This window comes from Mustela putorius, unplaced genomic scaffold (genome assembly GCF_011764305.1).
Source record: "Mustela putorius furo isolate JIRA1106 unplaced genomic scaffold, ASM1176430v1.1 tig00003962_pilon_pilon_pilon, whole genome shotgun sequence".
Taxonomy (NCBI): Eukaryota; Metazoa; Chordata; class Mammalia; order Carnivora; family Mustelidae; genus Mustela; species Mustela putorius.
Genome location: NW_025422106.1, coordinates 11937123 through 11954489, shown reverse-complemented (window position 1 = coordinate 11954489; position 17367 = coordinate 11937123). Strand labels below are relative to the sequence as shown.

General features: G+C 38.2%; 1 protein-coding gene across 4 annotated transcripts in view; it reads left to right on the top strand.

Moving 5' to 3' along the window:
* The window catches only part of SKA2 (spindle and kinetochore associated complex subunit 2), a 38314-nt gene extending 22742 nt beyond the window's left edge, over positions 1 to 15572 (top strand). For 2 of the 4 annotated variants that reach the window (XM_013053650.2, XM_045070209.1), the window contains 2 exons: positions 8929 to 9105; positions 13385 to 14878. In XM_013053650.2, the coding sequence (XP_012909104.1) occupies positions 8929 to 9105; positions 13385 to 13453 (246 nt within the window). In that variant the 3' untranslated portion in view covers positions 13454 to 14878. Of the gene's footprint in view, positions 1 to 541; positions 617 to 8928; positions 9106 to 13384 lie in introns of those variants that run through there. The other 2 variants (XM_045070211.1, XM_045070210.1) reach the window with 2 other exon arrangements.
* The last annotated feature ends 1795 nt before the right edge of the window (positions 15573 to 17367 follow it).

The following is a 17367-nucleotide window of genomic DNA, read 5'->3' as shown; positions in this document are numbered from 1 at the left end:
ATCCCATGACCCCAGTACCATGACATGAGCTGAAATTGAGTTGGATTCTCAACCTAATGAGCCACCCAGCTGCTCCATGGATGAGAGAGTCTTAAGCAGATTCCATGCTGAGCATGGAGCTTGACACAAGACTCCATGTAATGACCCTGAGATCATGACCTAAGCTGAAACCAAGAGTTGGACACCTAATCAACTACACTAACCCAGGCGCCCCAGTGAGAATTTTTTGATTATGATTCAATTTCATTGCTAGTAGTCAGTCTGTTCAACTTTTCTATTTCTTCTTGATTCAGTTTTGGAAGAGTAGAAAATCCTAGAAATTTATCCATTTCTTCTGGGTTGTCCAATTTTTTAGTATATAATTTTTCATAGTAGTCTTAAAATAACATTTTACATAAAATTGGGAAATCATTGTGAATGTTCAGATTTTACTGTTAGATTCTAATCCTAGAGTTCTGTGGGAGTATAGTTTGAACTGTTTTAGTTCCTTAAGTGTGTTGACTTTTTCTTTGTCTTTTCCTCTTTTTCTCTTTGACTGAAGATCAACCAACCAGTTTGGTCCAGTGATATTGCCTAATGACTGTCCACAGGACTCATCTGAGTCAATATATTTCAGGTACTAAGTAGAAAACATTTCATATGGTGCTTCCACTTTTCCTCCACCTTCTATCCCTCATCTTTGTTCTACTTTCAGTTATTCTTCTCTTATACAAGTTTCCTTTAAAAAAAACTGCTTTATTGAGCTATAATTTACATACCATGAAATTCATCCTTTAAAAATGTATAGTTCTATGGTTTTTAGATTCACAGAGTTGTGCAGCCATGACCACCATCTACTTTCTGTCTGTACAGTCTCTAGATTTGCTGTCTGAACATGCCATATAAATGGAATCACAACATGTGGCCCTTGAAAAAAAAAAGATTTTATTTATTTATTTGTTAGAGCAAGCGAGTAAGTGAGCACACAAGCAGAGAGAGCAGCAGGCAGAGGGAGAAGTAGACTCCTGGCCGAGAAAGGAGCCCGATGCAGGACTTGATCCCAGGGCTTTGGGATCGTGACCTGAGCTGAAGGCATGTTTAACCAATTGAGCCATCTAGGCATCCCTATTCCCTATATGTGGCCTTTTATGTCTTGCTTTTTTCACTAGAATGTTTTAAAGGTTCATCCATGCTCTAGCATGAATCAGTACTTCATTCCTTTTTTTTTTTTTTTTTTTTTGGTAAGTAGACTCCTGCCCAGGGTGGAGCCCACTGTGGGACCTGAATTCAAGACCCTAAGTCAGGACCTGAGCTGAAATCAAGAGTCAAGACACTTAACGGACTGAGCCACCCCACTTCATTCCTTTTTATAGGAATAATATTGTATGGCTATGCCATATTTTCTTATTCATCAGTTAATAGTTTGGTTGTTTCTCCTTTTGTCTATTTTGATAATGCTACTATAAACATTCATGTACAAGTTTTTGTGTAGACATTTCCTTTCGTTTCCTAGTTTTATACCCAAGAGTAGCTTGGGTAATATTAAAATATTGGGTAATATTAAATATTGCTTAATATTTTGAGGAACTGCCTAATTGCTTTCCAAAGCAGTTGTAGTATTTTACATTCTTAGTTTGTTTTTCCATTGTAAAATATATGTGACATGAAATGTATAATTTTAACCATTTTTGAGTACACAGTTCAGTTATATTAATTACAGTCACATTGTTATGGAGCCATCATGACCATCTCCAGAACTTTTTCATCTTTCCAAACTGAAATTCTGCCCCCATTAAACAATAACCCTCCATTCCCCACTCCCTTCAATCCCTGGCAACCATCATTCTACTCTCTTCTGTAGTAACTTGACTACTCTAGGTACTTTATCTAAGTGGAGTCATATATCTGTCTTTTTGTGGCTGGGTTATTTCATTTAATGTAATGTCCTCAATGTTCATCCATGGTGTAGCATGTATCATAATTTCCCTCCTTTTTAAGGCTGAATAATATTCCATCATATCTATCTATCTATTGATATCTCATTCTTAAAATCCATTTGCCTGTCAGTGAACAGTTGGGTTGCTTCCATCTTCTGGGTATTGTGTTTTTGCATACTGGGTATATGTTTATCTTTTTGAGTCCTTGTTTTCAGTTCTTCAATATATATATATACCTAGAGGTGGAATTGCTAGATCATATGGTAATTCTCTGTCAAGTTTTGAAGAACTTTAACTTCAAACACTTAAAATATTTATCCAGTAACTCCCTTTATTGTGTGTGACATTTAGGAAGAAAACCATGATCTTAATGTTTGTAGATTTCACTGACATAGTTCTAATGATTTTATATAAATATAATATATATATATAAACACCAAGGAACAGGAAAATAAACAACCACTTTACTAACTTCTAATAGCTCTACATGATGATAGTGGCAATAAATGCTCAGTGAACATTGCTGTGTAATAACCACTATGATGTGTCTGTGTGTGTATATTCATATTCACATACATACATATAATTTTGTTTAGCTGCTTATCTTTATTATACTGTGATTTTGAATCTATCAGTAGTTCTGCATAAAAGTCAACAATTTTACATAGAATCAGATATAAAGATACAGTAAATTACAAGCTTCTGTTACTGTGTTCTTCACTTGTAGAAAGATAATTTTATTTGCTTTTCTGAGCATTTTTCCTGTAGGTCTTTTAAATTTATAATACAACTAATGGCATGTTTCCTTTTATTTCTTTTAAAAGACTTAACTGTGTTGAGCTTTTTGCTCACGTATTGGTTTTTCTTTTCTTTATTTCATTGTATTTTTTTAAGATTTTATTTATTATTTTTATTTATTTTTTTCTGTTGCTCTTTGCAATCATGAATTTTGCTCTGTTTAAAAAATTTTTATTTTTTCAGTGTTCCAGATTCATTGTTTATGCACCACACCCAGTGTTCCATGCAATATGTGACCTTAATACCTACCACCAGGCTCACCCATCCCCCTACCCCACCTCCTCTCCCAAATCCTCAGTTTGATTCTCAGAGTCCACAGTCTTTCATGGTTCATCTGCCCCTCCAATTTCCCCCAATTCACTTTTCCTTTCCTTCTCCTAATGTCCTCCATGTTATTCCTTATGCTCCACAAGTGAGTGAAACCATATGATAATTGATTTTTTCTGCCTGACTTATTTCACTCAGCATAATCTCCTCCAGTCAGGGCCATATGTACCCCAGTGTTCATAGCAGCAATGTTCACAATTGCCAAACTGTGGAAAAAGCCAAGATGCCCTTCTACAGAGGAATGGATAAAGATTTTATTTATTTGACAGAGAGAGAGAGCAAGCACAAGCAAGTGGGGGGCAGAGGGAGAGGGAGACGCAGGCTCCCCATACACAGTAGGGAGCCCAATGTGGGGCTCGATCCCAGGACTCCGGAATCAAGACCTGAAGGCAGATACTTAGCCAACTGAGCCACCCAGGCGCCCCATATTGGTTTTTTCTTTTCCTTCATCATTAGCACTATCATTACCCAAGCACATCTTGTATATTCTTATGACCTGTCATAAATGATCATCCACTTACAATAAAAAAACCCTAAAGGAATTGAAGTGTTATAGGCACAAAATTAAATAAAGTGCAGGTAGTTTACAAACACTGATGGAAGGACACTGTGACTCCCAAGCAGCCAATCACTCAGACAAAACACGCTATGTGCACAAAACTTTTTTCTTCTGTGTTAAGATGCTCAGTTGTAAAATCTAGTTACCCTGAATTCATCATTGCCATATCAAGTTTATTAGATCCAGTTAATGTCACAACAATACGTTGTATAGTAATTGCCTAATTACCCTATCCTAACTCTTAGCTCTATGGCTGTTTATTCCTTATGCCTTGTTCACCAATCCTTTCTTTTCCTAGCTTGGTGGATCCTGAAGGATTAGTATACTGGCTACATTTTTTTCTCTATGAATTTTAGTTCTTGTCACTTTTTTTTCCCCCCTATGAATTTGTGTTTGGGAATTCATCATTCTTCTGATTTATATGTATAGGTCTCTGGGAAATTCACAACTGAGCCTCATTCTAGTTACCTACAAGATCATTTATATTTGCATAATCTACTATTACCTCACAGCTGATCTCCTCTACCTTCATACAAATTTTCCTCCCAAATTTAAACTTATTTTTGTCAAATTAATTTTTGCAAATAATTTGAAAAGTCACAGAAGTATAAAGCATATAATGAATCAATAATTCCTTGTTTCATACTTTACCACCCTCAGTTAGGTCACCACCTTATTTCAGCATTTTCTTGTATTTACCTTCATATTTCTAAAGAGTACGCTTGTGTTGGGGCGCCTGGGTGGCTCGGTTGGTTAAGCGACTGCCTTTGGCTCAGGCCATGATCTTGGGGTCCTGGGGTTGAGTCCTGCATCAGACTCTCTGCTCAGTGGAGGGCCTGCTTCTTTCTCTTCCACTCCCCCTACTTGTGCTGGCTTGCTCTCTATGTGTGTCAAATAAAAAAAAAAAAAAAAGAAAAAATTGTATGCTTGTGTTGCTATTCCCCTCCCCCCCCATCTGAAATTGATTTCCTGGATACTGGCTATTCTGGTTCAAATCTGAGATCTGCATTGTGACTTATGCAAATCAATTAACCCCTGTACTTAGTTTCTTTGTCTGTAAAATGGGGATAATACTATCTGCTTATAGATTGAAAGAGGATAAAATTAGTAATACATGTAATATATTTAAAACAGTTTGGTCCAGAGTATGCACTATATTTTAGCTGTTGTTGTTAAAATAACTTCTTGCTATCAAAGATAAAGATTAAATACTTTACTACCCATACTTACCTCCATCTTCACAATTTCTTGCTATATCCATATTCAGTGTTTATATTATAATGACTTAGTCCACTTGGGGTGCTGTAACAAAATATCACAGATTAGCTACCTTATAAGCAAACAAAGTTAGTTTCACAGTTCTGGAGGTCAGAAGTCTGTGATCGGGGTGCCATCATAGATAGGTTGGGCCCCTCTTCTGGGTCACAGACTTTCGGTTGTATTCTATAGCAGAAGATCTCTTCCATCGGAGTGCTAATCTCATTTATGGTGGCTCTGCCCTCATGATGTAATCGCCTCCCAAACAACTCACCTCCTAATTACAAGAGATTTGGTTTCAACAAATGAATTTTATTTATTTATTTGATCACAAGCAGGGGTAGTGGCAGGCAGAGGGAGAGGGAGAAGCAGGCTCCCCACAGAGCAGGTGGAGACAGATGTGGGGCTTGATCCTGGGATCATGACCTGAGCCAAAGGCAGTCAGTTAACCATTTGAGCCACCCAGGTGCCCCTCAAAAAATGATTTTGATAGGCATTTGGCTGGCTCTGTCAGAAGAGCATATGACTCTTGATCTTGAGATAATGAGTTCAAGCCCCATGTTGGGTATAGAGATTACTAAAAAAATAAACAAACTTCAAAGAAATAAAAAAAAAATGACTTTTGGAGAGACTCATTCAGATCACAGCAGTTATTACTCTGCAAATATTGCTTCTATCAGTCATGTAATATACTATGTTTGCTTTTCCTTTTTTATACAGTTTGTTTTTGTTTTTCTGGAGCTAATAATTGTTTCTTTTTTCCATCCAGTTTGCCTAGCTTTTCTATGCATGTATCATTATTTCATTTGGCCTTTTTAAAAAAGGACTTATTTATTTATTCAAGAAAGAGTGTGTGCAAGCCGAGGGAGGGACAGGGAGAGCGGGGGAGAATCTCAAGCAGATTCCCGGCTGAGCACAGAGCCCAGTGTAGGACTTGATTTAAGGACCCAGATTATCATGACTTGAGCCAACATCAAGAGTCAGACACTTAACTGACAGAGCCATGTAAGCACCCCAACCCCAGACTTCTCTAAAAGAACTGTAAAACTCTTCTCGACATTACCCGACATATCACATGATCCCTGAGTTTAATTTTCTTCCACATCTTTCCCAGTGGTATCTGTGCTCTTGCTTATAGACCGCCTGTGTGGGTGTGTTTCTGGGATTTCTTAACCATCATTTCAGTAATTCTCTTTGTTTTACTTCTGGTTTGGATCAAATGTCGTCTTCTTTCTTGGTTCATTTCCTTGATCAGATGAAGCATATCCTTTAGAGTTTCCTGAGGAAGAGTACTCAAAAGGCTAACTTTTTGAGATAATGAATAATTCGGAAATTTCTTTATTTAACCTTTATTTAATCTTTTAGTTGATGGATGGTTGGTTGAGTATGGAATTCCAGATGAGATTATTTTCTCTTAACTTTAACATCACTGTTTTATGTGTATGTGTGTGTTTTAGCTTTCAGTGTTCTGTTGAAAAGTTGATGCTGTTCTAATTGTGTCTTCCTCCTTATTTTATCACCCCCCCCTTCCTGAACCCATCTCTCTTAGAACTTTCAGAATATTTTATGGTCATTTAATGGTTATGGAATAGATATTCTCATGCATTTGAAATTTTATAACTTTACTTACCTTTTGTATTCATAAGAAATGAATATTCAGAGGAAAAACCTCTTTTATGTTTTTATCTCAGTGAGATATTGAACTTCTTGGATCTATCCTCCATTTTTCTTATCTTTTCTTTCCTGTTTTCATTTTGACTGTATTTCTCAGTTTTTCTACTGTATTTCTTTCATCCAGTACAATGTGTAGCATCTAGAAACATGATGGGAAGTATAGCTCTGAAGGTGAGAGGACAGGTCTCAATATCATTGGGGTATACACTGAGTAGTAGGCATCTAATATACACGTTCCTTTATATACTGCATGATATATTTGTTGTCATTTGTTATTCCTTTGCTCACATCAGATATACCACTAAGATCTTTTAAAATGTTTTCATGGGGTCTCTCTTTTGTTTCTGTCCTACTTCTATTGCTCATGCTAGGTCTTGATCATCCCTTACAGAATTATTTCAACAGTCTTAAAGTTAGATTTTCTCTTCTTTTTCCGTTCCTGTGGGAATCATTTTTATTTACTATTTCCATCATCAGAAACTTAAAAATCTCCAAAGAAACAGGGAAAAGAGGACCATAAATGAAGTCTTTGCCACAGCCATGAGATAGGGCCCCTGAAGGATATAATCTGTAGAGTAGGAAGCTAACCAAGATAGTATAGTTTTATAGAAATCAAGAGTTCATTTTAAGAAGATAGGAACATGAAGGAAATAAGAGAGGCATAAGGAAGGGCATCAGAATTATATGCTATTTGGCAATCCTACCTTTTGATTGTTTGCACTAATTTGGCAAAAGATACTAGTCTATGTAGTGTTAAATTAGGGATGTGTATTTATATGACCTAGTAGGCTGGTGGAAATGGAGTGAGAAGAATAAAACGGATTTCGAAGCAACAACAGAGTCAAAAGAAGGACTTTATTTCCTTCCAGCATGGGGAACATCTATTCATATTTGAAGTCTGTACACAGGGAGATATTGAGGGGTACTTGGGTGGCTCAGTTGGAGGAGCATGTGAATCTTGATCTCAGGGTTGTGAGTTCAAGCCCCAGATTGGATGTAGAAATTACTAAAAAAAAATATATAAAAACTTCATTGGAAAACAAAAAGCAAAGGGAGATATTGAAAAGGTCATAGAAATATAGGAAATTGAAGGATCTGCAGGATTTGGGGATGAAACAACAATAATAGTGGTAGTACTACAGGCAGAGCAGGGATCAGAATGTCTATGGTGTTTTTCTTTTAGAGAGGAAAACGCAGAAAGATGGAGTTTGTACTAGCTGTTTTCTGTTCTCTTGGTATAGTAGATGGTGAGGTCTTGTGTCAAGAAAGGGTGCATGGGAATTGGAGGGAGTCGAGAATGTTTGGAAAAGTATATATATATTTTAAAGATTTTATTCATTCATTTGACAGACAGAGATCACAAGCAGGCAGAAAAACAGGTAGAGCAAGAGGAGGAGGCAGGCTCCCCGCCGAGCAGAGAGCCCGACGCGGGGTGCGATCCCAGGACTCTGGGATCATGACCCGAGCTGAAGGAAGAGGTTTTAACCCACTGAGCCACCCAGGCACCCTGTTTGGAATAGTATGATAGGGTTTGCTAAGGAACTATCTAGGAATGTAAATTACCAAGTGGTGGAAAGGACCCTTTACAAATGTCTATTATGGAATAGTTTTTATTTATACTCTAAAATGAATTTGAAAAACCAATGTAACTTGTGAAGTTGCTTGAATTTTGTACAGTGAGGTCAATTAATTGGTACTTCTACATACATTAGCCCCATAACAGTATGTTTAAGAATTTTATAAGTAGTTTTAAATTGTCTTATTCTTTAAGAACAAATCAAAATATCTCCTTTACTCACCTTCTGAGTATTTAGAATTGTGTTGTTAAAATACTGTATAATTATTGTGAAATACGTATCAAATGTTATGTATTTTATGTGACTTTTTTTTTCTAATGTGACCTTATTTGCTTATTTTAATATTTCTATTTTGTGTGCATGTGTGGGTTATTTCTGTACCTAAGCTTTAATTTCCTTGAGAATAGGATCTAGGTCTTATAATTCTTTTTTCCCCTCCTCCCATCCTCTGTTACAGAGTTCCATAATTAAATACAATGTTCAGGGGCGCCTGGGTGGCTCAGTGGATTAAGCCTCTGCCTTCAGCTCAGATCAAGGTCCCAGGGTCCTGGGATCAAGCCCCACATCGGGCTCTCTGCTCAGCGGGAAGCCTCTTCCTCTCTTCCTTTCTCTTCCTCTCTCTCTCTGCCTGCCTCTCTGCCTACTTGTGATCTCTGTCTGTTAAACAAATAAATAAAATCTTAAAAAAAAAAAATACAATGTTCAGTTAAATGAATGTTAGAATTAAATGGATGGTGTTGTATTTATTTTAATTCTTAAAAGAAGCTTAATTTTTCCTTTTCACTATTTAATATATATATTATTTTTTTTCCTGATATAGAAAAATCCAGTTACACTCTTAAAGGAATTGTCAGCAATAAAGTCTCGATATCAAACTTTGCATGCACGCTTTAAATCAATTACTACAGAGCAGAAAGAGACTAAGAACCGCATTTGTGCTACTGTCAATAAGACTATGACCATGATACAAGAGCTACAAAAGCAAACAGACCTGGAGGTAATGCTTTCAATTGACAAGTTGGATTTGTAGAGTTTTTTTGTGGTGGTGTTTTTTTTAAAGATTTTATTTATTTATTTTTCAGAGAGAGCACACAAGCAGGGGAAGCAGCAGAGGGAAAGGGAGAAACAGGCTCCCCGCTGAGCAGGGAGCCTGAAACAGGAATTGACCCCAGGACCCTGAGATCATGACCTGAGCCAAAGGCAGTCGCTTAACTAGTTGAGCCACCCAGGAGCCCCTGGATTTGTAGAGTTTTAATTCTTTTTTTTTTTTTTTAAAGATTTTATTTATTTGACAGGGAGAGAGAGCCAGAGAGCACTAGCAGGAGAGAATGGCATAAGGAGAAGGAGAAGCAGGCTCCCCAAATGAGCAGGGAGCCTGATATAGGGCTCATCCCAGGACATTGAGATGATGACCTGAGCCAAAGGCAGATGCCCAACCGACTGAGCCATCGAGGCATTCCAATTCTGAGTGTCTTATTTGACAGAGAAAGATCACAGGTAGGTAGAGAGGCTGGCAGAGAGAGAGAGAGAGAGGGAAGCAGGCTCCCTGCCGAGCAGAGAGCCCGATGTGGGGCTCTATCCCGGGACCCTGAGATCATGACCTGAGCCAAAGGCAGCGGCCCAACCCACTGAGCCACCCAGACGCCCCAAGGAAATCATATTTTAGATTCAGTAGCCATTTCGGGGAATGTTGGATATAATGGATCTTATACATACTACTTTAAAAATGAGATAGTAGGAAGCTTAGAGGAATTTTCATGATCAAAATGTGGAAGAAAAGGGAATGCCATTTCTAGAGAGTTGTATAACCAGAAATAGTTCTATAAGACCAGAGGTTTTTTTTTTTAAGGTTGATTTATTTATTTGAGAGAGAGAGAGAGAGCAAGCACACAGAGGGAGAGGGAGGAGCAGACTCCCCGCTGAGTAGGGAGCCCAAAACGCCATTTGATCCCAGGATCCTAGGATCATGACCCGAGCCAAAGGCAGATGCTTAACTAACCGAGCCACCCAGGTACCGGAGCTCAGAGTTTAAAGGATATGTAAAGTAGACCTCATAAAGGAAGTATAAAACGAGATGTATTAGTCATAGGGACAGAACTGTGAGAATACTTAAGAAAGCCAAAGGCTTAAGTCCAGCTTCTGAAATTTTCTAAAATAACTAAAAAGTCCTTTAAATTATTTTCGGAACATAAAGAACAAAAAAGGGATAAGCCTATTTAGGGCAAATGGTACTTTATTTATAGACAACAGAAAGGAAATAGAAAGTCAAGCTGTTCAGGTATTTTCTTGATATAATCTTTATCAAGGTGCATAGTTTTTCGCTTGCAAGGACAGAAAATATATTTGAATTGGTAATATTAAAAAATAGTACATGGGTTGATAATACTAAACAACAAATGGGGAGATGAGAACAGAAAAGGAGGTGAAATGAAGGGAATACGTATTTCCTTATCTTTTTAGTTAATATGAAGACATTAAAGTTTTTCTTTTTGAAGATTTATTTTAGAGAGTGACAGACTATATGAGCAGGGGGAGGGGCAGAGGGAAAGCTGACTCCTTGCTAAGCAGAAGGGGGAGAACCATGCTGGGCTCCACCCACCCCCTTCCCCCAACCTGGAGATAATGACCTGAGTCAAAACTGAGTGGGATGCTTAAGGACTGAGCCACCCAGGTGGCCTAGCTATTAAGGTTTTTTTTTGTTTGTTTGTTTGTTTGTTTTTTAAGATTTTATTTATTTATTTGACAGACAGAGATTGTGAGTAGGCAGAGAGGCAGGCAGAGAGAGAGGAGGAAGCAGGCTCCCCGCTGAGCAGAGAGCCTGATGCGGGGCATGATCCCAGGATTCTGGGATCATGACCCGAGCCGAAGGCAGCGGCTTAACCACTGAGCCACCCAGGCGCCCCATAGGCTATTAAGGTTTAAATACGCTTAATTATAAAGGTGACTGCCAAAAGACCAAACCAAACCAAACCAAACAAAAACTAGATTTGTTCCAGAATAAAAATTAACAAAACAAACCCCTGAAACAAATATAATTCAAAAGACATTAAAAATAGAATGGTGTGCCTGGGTGCTGGGTGGTGCAGTCAGTTAAGCGTCCAACTCTTGGCTTAGGCTAAGGTTGTGACCTCAGGGTCATGAGACTGAGCACCCCCCCCATTGGGCTCTGTATTGGGCATGGAGCCTGCTTAAGTTTCTCCACTACCCCTCTTGTGTGCACTCTCTCTGTCAAAACAGACAAACAAAAAAACAAAGAATGTGTGATATTTCACTGATGCTCTGAAATATTTGTGTTCAGGAAGAAAATTTCCTACAAGCTTTGGATTGGTTGATTCCTAGAAAAATTCTTTGAAAGTTTATGAAATGGATTGTCTGAAATCCCTTGAACAGTTATCACAAAGAGAAACATGGACTCACAAAGTCCAGAACCATTTCCTGGTTTGTTTTTTTTTTTAAGACTATTTATTTATTTATTTGACAGGGAGAGAGGCCTGCAGAGATAGTGGGGGAAGCAGGCTCCCTGCTGAGTGGAGAGCCCCATGGGGGATGCAGGGCTCCATCCCAGGACCCTGGGATCATGACCTGAGCCTAAGACAGAGGCTTGAACCCATTGAACCACCCAGGCGCCCCTTCCTGTTTTTGAGTTAGAAGAGGGACATTCTGTAACAATATGGGTTTCAGTAAGGCCCATGATTGTTTTTCATTTTATGCATGTGAACATTTTTGGTAAATGTTGGCTTGATTAGCCAAACCAGCTGGGCAGCCCAGTTGCCACATGTGGCTACATAAATTAAAATGTAAAGTAATTAAATAAAATTAAAAATTCATTTCTTCATACTGATTAGACTGCACAGATACAGAATATTTGCCGTATCACAGAAAATTCTGGATAGCACTGCTCTAGAGATTCTTACTCTGTAGGTATGGTGTGTTCCAGATTTGGCAGTCTCTCTAGAGATGACCTATATAGTTAGGCAGAGTTGTAACTTTAATTCCTCATGCTGCATCTCCAATAATTTCCCCATTAACCCATTATTTTAGCTAGCCTGTTGGTTATTGCTATGTTGAAGTCCTTTATAAACTTCCTTTTGGCTTTTCTTTGCCCCTCTGCTTTTGCTCCTACCTGCTCTTGGTGGATACTGTCTGCTGGGTAGTTTTCTCAGCATTTGTTCTCCCTTGCTGCCAGATAGGATACTGGCCTGGAGATGTGTGCTATCCCTCACTCGTGCCCAAGGCAAAGTTGGTGCTTTCCTCAGCTTCCTGGGGTGGTATCTGACTGTCAAGAGGAATGGATTTTCCTTTAACTAACATTGGTTCAGGAATGGATTTGTAACTCATATGGCATGTGAGAAGGGAGAGTTTGGAAGTAGGAAGTTAAGAGTTTCCTCACTGCTGAGAGAACTGTGGGAAGAGAAAATACTTTTTTAAAACAGTGTGTATAGATATGATTCCTAGCACTGCTCGGGCCATTTTCTAATCATCTGAGAATAAAGCCACCAGGTAAGGATATTAGATAAGGTGGAAAAAATGAGTCTTTAACTGAGCTGCTAAATAAACCAGTCCTGAAGTCTGTACTTTTTCTGTATTTATTGTGCAGTAATAAATTTTATTATTAATCCATTTTGAAATGTGTTCCTGTTACTTGCAGCTAAAAAGTCTCAATTATCCTTCAAAATTTAGCTCAAGTCTCCAATTTTGAGGAAACTTCCAGACTATCTTGTTCACATTTCTTTTTCAAGATGCTTTTAGAATATGGCATTCAAATGCGACTTCTTTAGTTTTGTTAAACTACAGCCCTTAACAAGCCTGGTTGGGCCAAGTCTTCAAGTCACCCCATTTTGGGTGCTAAATTTATAAATGAGGAAGGTTTGGATGATCCCAGACTCCAACCATACTAATCGTCCTTCAGCTACTAAGTCTTCCCAACTGAATTCCTCTCTGAACCATCAACAAGCCATCCCCACTGTGCGCTGCCTGAATTTCTGATCCCAATTCCATGAACATAATAAAATGGCTATTGTTTCGTTAAAAAAAAATAATTAAAAAATGACAATCCTTAAACTGTTTGGTCTTGTTTCTTCAGCTTAATTGCAAGTTCTTTGAAAGCTCAGACATGAAAAGTACCTTGTATCTAGATAGCCAAATCTGTTCTTATCCCTGCCTTCCAAAATTTGTGCTCATAGACATAGTATGAGTTTATGGAAATATAAAAGTAGAAGTTAATTAAATTAAACATGTTTTAAAGATTTTGAAATATTTTGTCATTTTCTTTTTAGCTGTCACCACTGAGTAAAGAAGAGCAAACTGCAGCAGAACAATTAAAATCTTTCATGTCAGACTTATGAAGAAATGGACTTGCAAAAGGGAATTCTGATGAAGAAGAGATCCATTCCAGAAAGATTTAGGAAGATGTCTTGTTAGCACTTGATGACTAGAGGTGGGAGGATGGAGAAGAAGATTTGGTTGTGGTCACTGGATAATGACACCTTTTACAAGAGAGGGAACTATAAGAAGGGCAGATATAGGAATAAAGTTTAGCCGAAAGGATGGGATGGAAATAAAGAGATTTAAAAATAAATATCACACGTAATTAGTCTTATAATGAAAGGAAGTCACATAACTCTATTTTGCATCTGTTTTTGTGTAGTTGGGATAACATGAATGTCCTGGTCTATCAAGAAAGGATATATGTACTATCAGATGTGAATGAGCATGCTTTGGAAACTAAAGGATAGAAAAAAATATTTGTATTACATTATACATATGTATATAATTTTATTTTTGAAAATATTGATTATAGATAATGGTCACATTATTGATGAGACTGCTAGTATGTGGCCTCTAGTCCTCCAGAGAAGCTAACTTTGGTAATAATAAATTGGCTTTTCTGTGATAGCCTTACTTTTTTTGCTCTATTCCTTCTGCCTGCAATTGTTGAGCAACATGAACTGTGACTTCAAATATTGTTTCAGACTGTCTCTTCTGTATATCAACACTACCTTTGTTCTCCTTCAGCCTGTATTACTGTTAATTGTTCATTCTATATGGAAGCTAAGAAAGAGAAATCAGAGGATCACTGGCAACTGCAGGTTATAGAATTATACTTTTATATAATTAAAAATTTGTTATGAGCATTTTATTTGCCCATTAACAAACTTATAATAGGTAATAAACAGGGTTGGGAGAGTAGCTTCAGTTAAAATTGTACTGTGCAGTTTGAATATTTAAAGAACAGAAAACTCCTATTTTTTAAGTTACAGAGAAATAAGTTACATTTCAGTAACACATTTTCTTCAGTACTCGGGCAGTTAATATTAAGGAAGTTTTTATCCTGGAATGGCTCTGGGATGTGATGTTGATTGGTGGAATTAAAAAATAATAGCATCATACTACTATCATATCATAGTATTAGTATCATAGCAAGATCCTGGAGTTTATCCTCTGTGACTTTCTTCACAGTTGTGTTTTCAATGTTGGTTCTTTCCCTCAGTCCCCTGAAAACTGTTCTCTGCGTACTTCTCTATAATATTCATTAGCTTCCCAAGTTTCATTTATTGACTCTTCGTGGATGATTCCCAGATATAACTTCTTCCATTAGATCTAGATACAAATTTCCAATAAAAATGTCTACCTGAATATTCAAATTGATTATGTCCCAAGTACTTCCTGATTTAATTTTGTCAGTGGGCACTGTTTTGTTACCTGGAATTAAAAAGTCTGCATTCCTTTATCTTCTTAGTCAATAAAATCTTCCTGAAATGTTCTTAGTATCCAACCTCCACTTTATCTTCACTTTTACTATCCTAATTTAGGTCTTTTATTTCTCACCTGGGTAATTATTTTCTATGTGACTATAGTGTTTTTAATGTCTTAAGTTGTAATACAAATTAATTTTATCTTTTAATACAAATTTAATTTTAGGAAATTAAAAAATACAAGTATGTCTATTCTCCAGAAATTATCTGCAGTCTCTTCAGATGTTTGTACATATATGCAAATTAAAAATAATTTTTTTTTACAAAAATAAGTTGATACCATATGTTGTACTGCAGCTGCAATTAAGTTTTTTTTATTATAAATATATTTTGGATATTTTCATGACATACATCTGCTATTCCTTTGAACAGCTGTAATCAATATATGGATATACCATGATTTTTCCATTTTCTTATTGCTAGGCATTGATAGACTGTATAATATACAAGTTAGATTTGTCCAGGCGTGGGTGGGGAAAGGCAGCTGGGTTGCCCCTAAGGAATTCTGATGGAGCAAGATCACAGGTTTCCCAGCTCCATGTGGTGGCTTAGCATCCTCCCTGGACTAAATTCTTTTTCGCTTAAATTAGCCAGAATCTGACTTTGTGGTTGCAACCAATGACCCCTAATTGTATAGGTTTTCCAGTTTTTCCATTATTATGAACTACTGCAATAAATCTGAACATTTTTGGCTTCTTGGGCAAATATACCTATTGGTAAAATTTTTTTTTTTTAAGATTTTATTTATTTGGGGCGCCTGGGTGGCTCAGTGGGTTAAGGCACTGCCTTCGGCTCAGGTCATGATCTCAGGGTCCTAGGATCCAGTCCCACATGGGGCTTTCTGCTCAGCAGGGAGCCTGCTTCCCGTTCTCTCTCTCTCTCTCTGCCAGTTTCTCTACCTACCTGTGATCTCTCTCTGTCAAATAAATAAATAAAAATCTTTAAAAAAAAAAGATTTTATTTATTTATCAGAGGGGGGGGGAGAGAGCGAGCACAGGCAGACAGAATGGCAGGCAGAGGCAGAGGGAGAAGCAGGCTCCCTGCTGAGCAAGGAGCCTGATGCGGGACTCGATCCCAGGACGCAGGGATCATGACCTGAGCCGAAGGCAGCTGCTTAACCAACTGAGCCACCCAGGCGTCCCCCTATTAGTAAAATTTTTAAAAAATATTTATCACATGTAATAATTTGTCTTATTTTTTCACTTTTCATTATTCCTTGAATCCCAAGTACAATACTGTGTTCCACAAATTACTTATTATTTAAAAAAATTTGTTTTAAAGATTTTATTTATGTATTTAACAGAGAAATGGCAAGAGAAGAAATACAGGCAGGGGGAGAGGGAGAAGCAGGCCTCCCGCTGAGCAGGGAGCCAGCCGGGGGTCTCGATCCCTAGACACTAGGATCTTGATAGGAGCCGAAGGCAGGCGCCCCCAAATAATTTTTTTTAATTAAGGTAAAATTCACGTAACAAAATTAACCATTACCCATTATCAAAGTGTACAATTGAGGACGTTTTAGTGCAGATGGTGGCATGCAAACATCACGACCATAATTTCTAGTTAAAGACCTTTTCAGTCACAGATTAATCTTACTAAATTAAATCCCTGTCCATGCCTCGCATAGTATAAAGGAAACTGTTGCCCACTATTAGAAAGTCCAAATCTCTTGATACTTCAGAACTTTCAAGGTTATTGTTGATTCTTTACATGTGCACTCTAGATTGGATTAAGTGTAATAGTTTGCAATAAATCACAAAGGAAAAATTAAATACAAATTAAGAATTTGATGTAAAACCTTTGTCTCACCTTCAATTCCTGCTATCTTTAGACCTCGCATGACAAAAATTGTATAAAGAACACGCCAACATAGGAAAGCTGAACACAGTTCTTGCACTTTCCATTGTCCCATAGCTACAGCTCACCTAGGGCGACAAGAGATGCAGTGTGGAGCGGTGTGGATCTGACATCTACGGTTTGTGGCTCCATTCTCCCAACCCTGAAATGAGAAACTATACCAATCTAGGCTTCACAGTCTGGAGCTCTGAGTCGGTGGGGCGGAAATCTCAAAATCTAGAGCCCGGGATTCCTTCCAGGGAAAGAACCACTAGCCTCGAATCCTATCCACCAAGGTTTCTTAAAGGTGCGGACCACAATCCACCTGGCCAAATCAACGAGAGTGGCTGTTGGAGACGCTGATTTCGTGGTACAGCACCCTAGAATCACGGAATCTGAATACCTAGGGGCGTGGCTGCGGAGTCCGTCCCACCACCACTCCAGGTGGTTCCAGTCTTTGGCGCGCTAAATTTGAGACCGGTGGAGCGCCGCCCTTCTCGGGAAGTGGGGCATGGAGGGGCGACGCGCATAGAAGCAGCAAGCTCTCTGCCGCCTGCCACTAACTGAGGCCAAAGGCACGCATCCCCGCCGCGGCTAGCAGCCAAATCTCGTGTGCGCCCCCGCACCGCGGGAACTTGTCGCCCGCCTCTCTTCACTCCGTGCCCCTAACG